Raw genomic sequence first — 13,032 nt, forward strand, 5'->3', positions numbered from 1 at the left:
GGCACTGTTAAGCTGCAGGAGAAAAAAAGGCAATTTTTTTAAGCTGCAGGTACCTGGAAATGGTGGAGGATTGCATCTCTGTGTTTCTTCCTCTTCTGTTAAACAACACCATCTGCAAGCATGAAATGGTATACAGACCTTTTATGACTTGCACAAAACGACTGAATAAGACAGAATACTTTAAGAAACTGGATTTATACGTTTTGATTTTATAGAACTATAGATACATTTAAGGTAAAGAGTTGTTGGGTTTAAGATGACAGCACAGAATTCTTATACTGAGAAAGTCGGTGGCCTGTTTGTGGAATTTGGAGACCTGTTTTAACCATGTAAAGCCTGAACTAAGAAATAATTGCCCCCCCCCCCCCCCCCAACAACACTGGAGTATTTATTGAAACTTGAATCAAATAAAAAGACAAGAGAGGAAATATGAAGTTCCATGTATGAATTTTCATTTGTATAATTTTTGCTATATCTGACATTTATGTGCAATTTATTGCTTAAAAATTTATTGTGCAAATTCTTATGTTTTCTTATTTTTAGGCGAGGGGAAAAAAAGTATGTATCATATATGACACACTTGGTGTTAGAGGGTTAAAGAGTTTGGTTTTGAATTCCGTTTGCATGATATATTTTATTGTACAGGGTGGGCCATTTATATGAATACACCATAATAACATGGGAATGGTTGGTGATATCAAAGTCCTGTTTGTGGCACATTAGTATATGTGAGGGGGCAAACTCCTCAAGATGGGTGGTGACCATGGTGGCCATTTAGAAGTCGGCCATCTTGGATACAGCTTTTGTTTTTTCAATAGAAAGAGGGCCATGTGACACATCAAACTTATTGGTAATGTCACAAGAAAAACAGTAGTGTGCTTGGTTTCAACGTAACTTTATTCTTTCATGAGTTATTTACAAGTTTCTGACCACTTATAAAATGTGTTCAATGTGCTGCCCATTGTGTTGGATTGTCAATGCAACCCTCTTCTCCCACTCTTCACACACTGATAGCAACACTGCAGGAGAAATGCTAGCACAGGCATCCAGTATCCGTAGTTTTAGGTGCTGCACATCTCGTATCTTCACACCATAGACAATTGCCTTCAGATGACCCCAAAGATAAAAGTCTAAGGGGGTCAGATCGGGAGACCTTGGGGGCCATTCAACTGGCCCACGATGACCAATCCACTTTCCAGGAAACTGTTCATCTAGCTCGGACCTTGCACCCATAATGTGGTAGTGCACCATCTTGCTGGAAAAACTCAGGGAACGTGCAGCTTGAGTGCGCAAAGAGGGAAACTCATCATCATGTAGCAATTTTAAATATCCAGTGGCCTTGAGGTTTCCATTGATGAAGAATGGACCCACTATCGTTGTAGCCCATATACCACACCAAACCATCACTTTTGTTGTTCCAGCAGTCTTGGAGGGATCCATCCAATGTGGGTTAGTGTCAGACCAATAGCTGTGGTTTTGTTTGTTAACTTCACCATTCACATAAAAGTTTGCCTCATCACTGAAGAAAATCTTCTGCGTGAACTGAGGGTCCTGTTCAAATTTTTTGCCCATTCTGCAAATTCTGTGCACCGATCTGGGTCATCCTCGTTGAGATGCTGCAGTAGCTGGAGTTTGTAAGGGTGCCATTTGTGAGTAGCTAATATCCGCCGAAGGGATGTTCGACTAATGCCACTCTCCAGTGACATGCGGCGAGTGCTACGCTGTGGGCTCTTGCTGAATGAAGCTAGGACAGCCACTGATGTTTCTTCATTAGTGACAGTTTTCTTGTGTCCACATTTTGGCAAATCCAACACTGAACCAGTTTCATGAAACTTAGCAAGCAGTTTGCTAACTGTAGCATGAGAGATGGGTGGTCTCGTAGGGTGTTTTGCATTGAAATCTGCTGCAATGACCCGGTTACTGCGTTCACCAGATATCAACACACTTTCGATCCGCTTCTCACGTGTTAACCTCTTTGACATGTCAATGGCTGTGAACAAAGAGAAACTTGTAAATAACTCATGAAAGAATAAAGGTATGTTGAAACCAAGCACACCATTGTTTTTCTTGTGACATTACCAATAAGTTTGATGTGTTACATGGCCCTCTTCCTATTGAAAAAACAAAAGTTGTATCCAAGATGGCCGACTTCTAAATGGCCACCATGGTCACCACCCATCTTGAGGAGTTTGCCCCCTCACATATACTAATGTGCCACAAACAGGACTTTAATATCACCAACCATTCCCATGTTAGTACGGTGTATCCATATAAATGGCCCACCCTGTACATAAAATAATGGTAAAACATGATAAAATCTCTTGGGTTAATATAACAGCCTGATGGCCCAGGACCAGTAAGGCCTCAGTCTTACAGGGACCTTTTGGTTGTCACTGGTTGCTAGTGGAAAAATGTGTGCCAGACTTGTCGTTAAGTGAGACTGGTCGTAAAGAAGTACGCGATGCTGGACCAAAGGCCTTGTTGTGATTGCTTTGGTCAGTAGCATTTGAATGGTGCATGTAGTTTACATGGAGGATGCCAACTATTTGTTGAGAGGTAATACAGTTTTTACTTCAGAAGTTCTACTTTTCCAATTTACTTGATACTTTTTACAGTTTCACTACCACTTAGCTAGTAGTTTTCTGCTAGCTACTAAAACATCCTCTTCTTGACCGATTTCGTGTAGCCTTCCTTACTATGGTAATTTCCAGTAGATCACAAAATGCAATGCACATAGCAGCTTGTTATGAGAGGTTACTAAAACATCTATAGAGTTCTTGTATTTTTTATGGCAGATACTGGGGGTTTAAGTATGAACCAGTGTTATTAATGTGAACCATCTTTCTCTTCAAATTTTTGGGCTTCTCTTGCAGATTTTATTGGCATCAATTGTGTTCTCGCCTTGCTAATTAGGAGTACGCTATAGCACACAATTATCAAAGTTGCCTACTAATGTGCTTAATATTCTGATCTCTTCCCTCAGGGCTTCGCAGACAGCCCTCATTACAGCGATCATTTGAGTGACAGTCGATTAGTGTCCCATGAAGGATTGTCCCCAACACCTTTTATGAACTCAAACATAATGGGTAAGTAAGTGACTCCTTTCAACTCACCCTCATATGCCCTTTGGTGGTGGAAAGACATCCTAAAAAAAACTGATTGAGATTAAGGCACATCATTTACTGGAGGCAGCAGGACTGAAAGGCTTGCAGGCTACAGGACAATTTTCTTCTCGCCCCTCATGTCTTTATTTCCTCTCTTTAATCCCCCTCCCCTTTCCACATCTCCCTCTTCCTCCTCCTGAGATGACCCTCCCCCAGGCTAGGAGTCACACCATCAGTATAGGTTTCCGTCATAAGAAGCTGTGTCCTAGACATCAAAACCGCCCTCAGCAGCTTCCAGCAGCAGCACAGTTATGTATTGTTTGGGTGTAGGGTTAAACAGACTGTTGTATCAAAGACCCCACTGTGAAACAGAAACAAGCTTTTAAACTGAAAGTAGATCATACAGTTGTGTTCATTTGGGATTGTTGCTGTGCTTGCCTTTGGATTTTTCAGGTGCTGCGTTTCCTTTAGCTCAATCTGGTTTGCTCATACAAAAGATATATATTTATTTATTTGCATTTGTTTGGCTTTCATTTTACTAGTTAGTTAGATTTCTGGACCTTTACTGTAGTGTTTCTTGGCTTTTATTCTCCAAGTTTTTTTTTTGTGACTTACTCTGCATTCCTATTATTAGCATCAATTTAATCACAAGCAGGTGGACGCACTTTCCCCAAACACATCGTACTTTGAGTTTTAATTCTCTGTCATCACTTTTTAAAAGACATAGTGTTACTGGCTTACAATATGCTCTGCTATTGTAGCGGTTAAAAGCTGTGTGCAGCTCTTTGGCCTGGCATCGTTGTGATGTGTAACCACTCGACAGTTTTATGGCTAACTACAGCTTAGCCCATTATGTAATGGCCCTGGAGACTGGTTTCCAAGCACAGCGGTTAGGGCGCTACTGAATGAAACAAATTATTATCTTTCCTGCAATTGATCACATGACTGCTTCCCCACCCATTGCCACTGTGTGTGTGTAATTGTGCTCACCAGCTTCAGAATATGGATGTGATCTGTCGCAATGATATGTCAGAGTTGGGCAACATGATTGTAAACTTGGAATTGCCTGCGCTTATCTCAGGATGGGAATTCAGGATGACTGTGGTCTTATTAAATTGTTTTTCCAGAAGTAATATCTGCGCAGATTTATAGTTTTCAGCACCCTCATTAAGCCATGTCTGAAAGGTTATTCCTCATTAATGCACAGGATAGAACAACTATGTAGTAGTGAAATATATGGTTGGGGCTGTAAATATTTGTGCAGTGACATCATTTTCATGAAGTTAGGCTTTTTACGCCACTATAATACATTGGAGATTAAATGGTTGAGATGCAGTTAAAATGGAGACTTGAGGGGGATTGAAGAAAAGTAAAAGTACCACAACACCAGTGAACAGACAAAATGCCTACTGTGACTTATGTGCAGGTTTATATTTAATGTATTTTTGGCTATTAGGAGTGCTGTGGAGTGTGTTTGGATGAGATCTCTATTATAATGTGTGCCCTTCTTACTCATGTTCTAATCATGTGATGCAAAAAAAATAACATAGTTAAAAACCCGCAACAAACCATCTTAAAAAGGGCAGACATCATAGCATAATAATAAACATAATTTGAGAAACTGTTTTTAACTGTATGCCACAGAACAGAATGTTGGGTAATGCTAGCTAACCAAGTTTCATAAATGTCTGTTAACTGCTGGGAGTCTCTTGCTACATGCAGCAACACTACCGACAGTTGGAGAAAAAGATAACCTGTCACTTAAAGCTAAAATAACAGGTGTCATTCCTCACAGCAGACTCATTTGTGCACCAAATAGGGCTGCCACAATTAGTCGACTAGTCACGATTACGTTGACTTTCAAAATCGTCGATGACTAATTTAATAGTCGACGCGTCGTTTGAAGCTTTGTAAGATCCCAAAAGACGCAGGAATAAGTAGTAGGATTTAAGAGTGTAATAATGGACTGAAACAGAAGATGGCAGCACTGCATGTACAAGGATGCCAGCTGCCGTTAAACCCTGAAGAAGAAGAAGCAGTGTCCGGTATCGTAGCTGTGTCCGAATTCAGTAAGCGCATCCTCCTGTGAACGCATTTGTAGGCCGATTACGTTACAGCAACACGACGAAGCCTGTACAAATTCGAAGACTCCGACAAATGCGGCCGAGAAATGCGTCCTTCATTTCCCCAGATTTGAAGGATGGGTCGGGTGTATACTTCATGGCCCAACCTATCCCAGAATTCATAGCACGGCCCTGCTCAGTTTCCAACAATGGCGGCAGCTAGTTAGTTTTAATATTACTCTTATTATTCTTTCTGGGTCACAAAATAAACGTTTAACATATTTTCAGGTGAGAATGTAGCTGTGTAAACTTCAAATATCTGCTCAGTTTATCAAGACACCACGTATTTTCAAAAGCGCTCCGATGTTTTCAGAGACGTCTGTTACCCACTAGCTCGATAGCTAGCCGGGGTTCAAGGCTCACTAGAGCCGTGAGAACACCGGACTCCCGGCAAATCGTTTTCAAACCCACCGCCGTCTTTCACTACTCAGGTTAAACATATATAAGTCACTTAGATAACTTAAAAATGTTATTGTTTGGCTTTTTTCAGTATTTTATTTGTTCCTGAGTAAATCAGTTTGGCTGAGATTAAAGTTATAGTTTTTATACCGCTGAATAAATGTCAAGCAGACAACTGATTATCAGAAGTGTGAGATGCTCGAGAATATACTCCAGTGTCCTGTTATATTTTAGATAGCAAGGTGCAGATGGCTGAGTTTATTAAACTCCACTGAAACAATCTGCAAATTTCATTAAAATTTAATAAACTATCATCTTGTCTTTATTTTTAGTTGGAGCATACCTTAAAAATTTAAAGCTGTAAGCTAATGATAGATAAGAGCAGATGCATGCTGGTGTTTTAAGCTGTACATTTTACGTCCAACGGATGCATGATCTGATTAGTCGACTAATCGCAAAAAAAATCGGTGACCAGTCGACTATCAAAATAATCGCTTGTGGCAGCCCTAGCACCAAATATTGTATTCTTTTATTAACAGAGCTTAGAAGTCGAATATTAATTGTTTTTTTTACTGTTTGTTTTATTTTATTTGTATTTATGTTTTGTAATGATATGTGTGTATTTTGTGTGTGTGTGTGTAAAATGTTTGTATTCATATATATTATATTTATACACTGTATTCTGTATATCAAATAAATAAAACAGTAAAGCTGAGGACAAGATTAATTGTACTGTTCTACTGATATTCATGACATGACTTTTCTTTTTTATTCCTCCTGTATAACTCCTTTATATAAACACTATTTATATAGCACCAAATCACAACAAAAGTCGCCTCAAGGCGCTTCATAGATACAGAAAAACCCAACAAACCCGAGAAACATTGGAGAAACTGGGTTGTTTTTTGCATGAGGGCTTCAGACAGGGACTCCAGTGTTGCTGAAGTTTCTTGAATCTGAGCATATGTTGTAGATCTGTAAACTTCAAGGCATTCGCAGCAGTTTCTGAGCTGTTAAATGAACTATTTTAAGCCAGGAAACATCTCGCAGAATACAGCAGATGATTTTTCCATCAAGTTTCTGAAATTCAGCGATGAGATGATGAGAAAGTGGTCAGACTATAGGCATATACACTCAGATCCTCAAGATATGATGTTGGGTTAAGATCACATTGATTAGTCTGTAATCTGAATACCAATCATTGCCAATGTGAAACGTGGAGAATAAACTTGGAAACTAATTTGGTAGAGGATCTGAAGAGGTAATTTGTCTCAAGTCAAGTCCTCTACCATTAATTTGTCATTTTGAGTTTCAGTCAGTGAAACCGTTGCTGTACCGTCAGACAAACTGTGCCCAGTGAATGGCTGCAGACATCTGAAAACGACCCAGAGCTGGTCAGCAGTAGCTGTGGTGTGTTAGGGCCCTGAGGACCGCTTCATATTTCCTGCCTCTCAGTCAGTGTATTGTTCCTAATCGGAAGCTCCCAGTCCATAACTCTTAATGACATTTCCATGTTTACATGGACTTGTTTAGTCTAGTTTATCAACACAGTAGATCTAAACCAGGCTTGTATGAGAAAAGCTGCTTGGAAATTTCCCTTGGCAAAAATACCAACTAAAATATCTTTCATGTCCTATGCCCCCATCTGCTTTCCTGTTGCCCATTAATTGGGAAGTCATACTGCTACTTGGATAAAAGCTAAAGATTTAATTTGTATTTATTTAAAGATCACTACAATTAACCGTATGCACTCATATAGTGCTTTTTAGCTCTAATAGAGCACTTTCTTTTTTACTGTAAGCAAAAGTGCACACTGCTCACATTTCTGTAAAATCCACAGCCTGTGCGAAATAAGCTGCTACTGTTTCTGACATCTGCCAACCAAACTCGGGAATAAAAGTAATTGTGTGCATCAGAAGATAAGCGAGACAGACAATGAATATACAGTGTTTGAAATTTTTATATTAGAATTTGCATGTGGTTAAGATTAAATCTAGAGAAAGTGCTTGAATGTGTAGTTTCTAGAGCATGATGATATTGGGATTCAGAAACTAAAAGTATTTTATTAACCAAATTCTCTTTTCAGTTTTGCAACATTTATACTTCCTGCATTAGGAAGAAAAAATCTGCACAAGAAAACTGCACACTGCAAATGCACAGTAGACCTCTGCACCTGTAAACTACTCCTACAAGCCACAACACATACATAACTGTTCCTGTTATTACTGTTCATTATTACTGCAGGGTTGTACAACATAATCTATCAGTGTTTTCAGTGTTTCAGAATCATGTAACTCTCAGTAATCTGTATATTTTTTTCCGTTAAGTTTCATTTCGAGAAGGCATAGGTTCCATGTTCTTAACAGGGCAGGAGAGAGGTGAGGCTGTAAGTTATTATGGGTAACATATAGATGCAGGAAGTGGTTTGTTCTGTTATTTTTATCATTCATTTTAAAACAGAAATTTAGCAAACTTTTTTTCCAAATCACAGGGTTTTTTCCCGCCTAATCGGGAATGATTGAAGTTGAAGAACGGGCATTTTGGTTTAGCGCTGGGGAGCCTCTGAGTGCCTAATGATCATGTGATGCTGCTGTCCTAAAGGGGGGGCCGGGTTCGAGTTAGGGCAGACTACGGGCTTCACTCATGCTAAAATCCTCTTACTCGCCGTCACGCCATCCATGTGTAGAGCCTCAGCCATGTGAGTCTGTGTGACTCAGCCACTCATAACATGTATTAAGTACACAGGCTACACTTGGACAGACTTAGTCAGAGCATTCATAGCACATCGTGTGATCTGATAGGATTTAAATCGATTTCTTAGTGCGACGATTAATTTCAGAATCGTCTCTGGATTGAAAACAATTCTCAGTCTGTAAACAGTAAAGAGACGCTGCATTTTAGCTTTTTGTCAGAGGAAAAGCAGCTTAGAAGAGTGTGTGAGGGAGTCTTCACCTTTATTCATTTATGTTTCTTTCATCGTGGCACTTCACTTCAGGTCTTCTGCTCGCCCTGCAGTGGATGGCCGGTTCTCATTTGCTCTTTCTAAATGTTTAGCCACATGGATTGCCAACAGTTCACAGCCCTGACAAGGAATGGTTTCGTCTAATTACCAGCAGAGATTTTTTTTTCCTTGTGATGTAAGCTCAATATGGGAAAGTCAGTAGGGGAGGCTGATTTCAAGCAATTCTGGGCAATTACCAGAGGCGATGAGCTAAAACTGAAAGAGCTGCACTCTGCCCCTTTATTTTTCTTTGTGTTTCGAGTCTGCACTGCTTAGTGTTTGCCTTTTTGCTGTTATTTACTCAATGGACTAATGCTGTTTTTCATTAAGTGTGGCAACTTTAGATAAATAGCTTTAAAGTCACAAAATTAGTAGGACAGAACTGAAGCTATTCACAGCTGTCATTTGTCAGTTTAAAAATAACGTAGGGGAAATGTATTATAGGGACTTCAAAGGAATAATAAAAATACTCCAGGCCTCCCTATTGTTCTTTTATTTATTTAATGCTTTTCAGGCTAAAATTACAAGCTATGTTAATTCACAACAGTCTTTCTCTTTCTTGTGCTTTAAGGTCTTTTTTCCATTCAGGGTGGCCTTGGCTTGGATTTAAAGGCACGGCCTGTGATTGGAGAGTGGGAAACATAAAAGAATCACAGTTGTAGTTGCAAGTTTGTCAATACGAACAAGGTCAAATAAAAATCGTCTGGATTTCTATGTGTTTATTTTGATTTTACTCTCCACACACCAACACCCACATATACTGAAGCATTCATTTCAAAACGAAGTGCCAAAGGCATGCCCGTGTTTATTGTGAGCTGGGCTTTATGTGGGATCTCGCTGTGAATCTGTGGACCGCTTTAGCATCAGTTCTCTCCGGCCATGTGTCCGAGGCGTGATATCACAACTGCTGAGTTGTAGTTTCTCCACTCACGTTTCTCTGGTGTGCTTCATGTATATTACTCATACGGCTTTAGCCCTGCATGACAATTAATCAGCTTAATACTGTCATCGACGCATGCATAAAGCCGCATGCATAAGGCCGCGTGCTCCGTCTTGCCGGTCTGCACACACGTGACTTTTACATGATGACCTGGCAGTTATTGCTCTCCTCTTTTGTTTCATCCTGCTGTAAACTTATAGGACTTCACATATTTTTGTATTTAATATTTGTAAAAATGCATAGTTGTTTGTTGTGCTTTCTATCTAACATTCACACGCTGATGGATACAACAAAGATACTTTTAGCATGCAGACTGAAGCAGCCAGGAATCTAACCATCTTCCACCTTCCAATCAGTAGATGACCTCTGCCACTTCAAAGAGAAGGGAGGTACCTGCTGTGGTAACAGTTGTGAACAAGGCAGCAGCCGAAAGTAGCTTTCTTTTAGTGTGATGGATTTAAGTGCTAGCTAACATTTTTTTTTGAAGACTATAACTTCTAAAATGATTGTTTGACAGCTTCTTGTTGCTTTCATGGTAGCTCTTTATTTTTGTTCTATTCAGTGGAAGCTCGTTGTTAGATGCAGTTCAGTACAGGATCATCCCATGAGTACTGATACAAGTTCTACATGGTAACAATGAAGATTTCTGCCCAGGCTTCGTAAAGTTGGTAGGTCCTTCATGATAGAAATATACACTGATCCGGCATAACATTATGACCACGTGCAGAATATTGTGTTGGTCCCCGCTTCTGCTGCCAAAACAGCCCCAACCTGTCGAGGCACGGAGTCCACTACACCCCTACAGGCTGGCTGTGGTATCTGCACCAAGATGTTAGCCACAGATCCTTTAAGTCCTGTAAGGTTTGTGGTGGGTCCTCCATGGATCGGACTTGCTTGTCCAGCACATCCCACAGATGCTCGATTGCTGGTTCAGCACCATTTCTTCCTTGGATCACTTTTAGATAGTGACCACTGCAGTTTTGTAGAGGACCCAGTCGTTTAGTCATCATAATTTGGCCCTTGCCAAAGTCACTTAAATCCTTACGCTTGGACATATTTCATCCTTCTAGCTCATCAACTCTGAGGAGAAAATGTTGAAAATGTCCCACCTACTAACAGGTGCCATGATGAAGAGATACTTGATGTTATTCTCATCACCCGTCAGTGGTCATAATGTTGTGCCTGATCGGTGTAGATGAAAAAGACAAGCATTAAATTCCGAGATTACAAATCGCCTCCGATAGAAGCAGGATGACAGTATAAACCCACAGAGCAAGAGCTCGTAACACTATCAGAAAAAAACTTTCATTTTCAGTCAAGCACTGAAGGCTTCTATCAAAATATGAGGATATTAGAAAACTGTAACACAGAGAAAATCAGAGCTGAAGGATGAGCCTGATGATAAATATAGATAAAAAAGGAGATTTTATATGATATGACTTGATTTCAACAGCCACTTTTCCCACGTGATATTATAAACCTTTAAAGTTTTCCACTTTTCAATGTGACACAGCAGATTCAGTTCAGTTCAGTTTTATTTATATAGCGCCAAATCTTGACAGCAGTCACCTCAAGGCGCTTTATATTGAAAGGTAAGGACCCTACAATAATGAATAAATAATAATAGATCAAATATCCAGTTTACCGGTGCTCGGTTCTGTTACTCCAGATCTTAGATATTAAATTGGTGCAGTTTTGCTGTCGAAACTGTGATCTGCCCCATGATAGATGCTTGAAGTCGGTTGGGGAAAAAAAGAAGAAAAAAGATGCTGGATGAAAATAAAATTTTGGCTCTAGATTGTGACACTTCAAGTGGGTGGAATTGGTTTGCTTGCAGTTTGTAATGGAGCTTAAATGTGTTTTTCAGCCCTGGAAATTTAATGTGGATATATCCTGTGCTTAAGAAGTTAAAGATTGAAAAAATGGGTTCAAAAAGGGTTCAAATATGTTGGAAGAAAAAAGGGAAAAGCTCAAAATTTTAAAACCAACACAACATATTATTGTAGTTTGCTAACTTCAAACATTTTAGAAAATTAGCATGTCTGTGATAATTTAAAAAAAAAAGGTGATTCTGCAGGTGTCAGCTTATTTTATTTTTACATGATTGTATATGAAATGACCCTTTAGAGATTTTACATGGGAACAGCATGCTGCTGGTAAAACAGAAGTAATGTTAGCTAGTAGCAAAATTTGTGATATTGTTTCTTTGTAACCAGTCGAACTTAACATTTTGATTGTATTTTTAAAGTACAAAGAAGACACAACAGTGTTTTCTTTTTTGCACTGATTAGTGTTTCGCACTGAGAAAGAATTCATCCCTTCCAGACTTTTGCCTTTTCATGTCTAATTGTTCCTCAAGGCTTTCCCTGAAGTGTCAAATCCCACTTCACACTGGCATCCCCAGTGTGTTTTTACTGGGGCAGGTGTCATGTGCTAATGCGCCGTCCCACAGGAGACCCTCCTCATACCCAGGCTGTGATTGTGGCCAGGTGCTGTTCAGGTGTGCACTCGGTTTGCAGTGCAGTTTGGGTCACAGGTGCTGCCAAACCTGCTCCCTTTTCCCTCTTCATACCCAGACTCTCTCACATACACACAGACACTGTTTACTACAAGCTTTCACAATAAGAGCAGAAAATATGGACTCAAATATTGTTTTACACATATTGCTTTATCAAAAGTGATGTGGCATAGATAGACTGTGTGTGTGTGTGTGATGAAGCAGAGACGAGAGAAGGGAAAACGAGGGGATGTGTGTAGTACAGTTTAGTGGCTGTAGCCGGTCATTATGCAGAGCTGCAGGGTGTGCTTATCTATTACTGCGGTCAGTGGAGCATGAAAAGCTGAAGACGAGCTGAAAGGGTCCAAATCCTGTTCCTCCTTACCCGTGCCGCCCACATCTCCCCACGCATCCCAGCCCACCCCGCCTCCTCGCTTCTCTCGGCCCTACCCCGCGCCGTCCTGCCTTGCTTCCTTAGGCCCCGGCCCCCAGCATGTGACTGGTGAGGCTGACCAGCTGCAGAGGATCAGCTGTAGTCTGAGTAGGCCTCGAGGGCCGTCTCTCCATAGAGGATAGAAGAGTTGTGGTATAGCTAAGGTATGATGACATAATAAGTCTCTGAGAGACAGCTGCAGGGGTTAGAGTGCCAAAGTTATATTTATCAGCAGTGGAAAGGTGTCTTAATGTTGCTGCTTTCAGTCACTTTAGTTCATTTTTGTAATACTTAATCATGTTGAAATTGCAAGGTCGAGGCTATAAGATACTTAATTGCACACATGTGTTTGCAGATGTTTGCACAACAAAAGAGTCAAATTCTGTGTTAAAACTTTCCCATAAAAGAAGTTTTTATTAATCCAAATCCTTCCTCATTGTACTTGTTTCCTCGTATATCCCACATCGCTCTCCCCTCCCCCCGTTCTCTCGTTGCTTTCGTCTCTTTCTGCCTGCAGCTGATGCCAAGAGGAATG

General features: G+C 40.2%; 1 protein-coding gene across 3 annotated transcripts in view; it reads left to right on the forward strand.

Annotated features, from left to right (window-relative positions):
* Positions 1–13,032, forward strand: part of tcf12 (transcription factor 12) — an 86,132-nt gene that overhangs the window by 20,604 nt on the left and 52,496 nt on the right. For all 3 annotated transcript variants that reach the window (XM_085453258.1, XM_085453266.1, XM_085453274.1), the window contains exon 5: positions 2,984–3,086. In XM_085453258.1, coding sequence (XP_085309384.1) covers positions 2,984–3,086 — 103 coding nt within the window. The remainder of the gene's footprint in view (positions 1–2,983; positions 3,087–13,032) is intronic.

Source organism: Copadichromis virginalis, linkage group LG1, assembly GCF_057382275.1.
Source record: "Copadichromis virginalis isolate Kocher_CV1m ecotype Utaka linkage group LG1, C_Virginalis_male_GT1.1, whole genome shotgun sequence".
In the NCBI taxonomy this organism is placed as follows: domain Eukaryota; kingdom Metazoa; phylum Chordata; class Actinopteri; order Cichliformes; family Cichlidae; genus Copadichromis; species Copadichromis virginalis.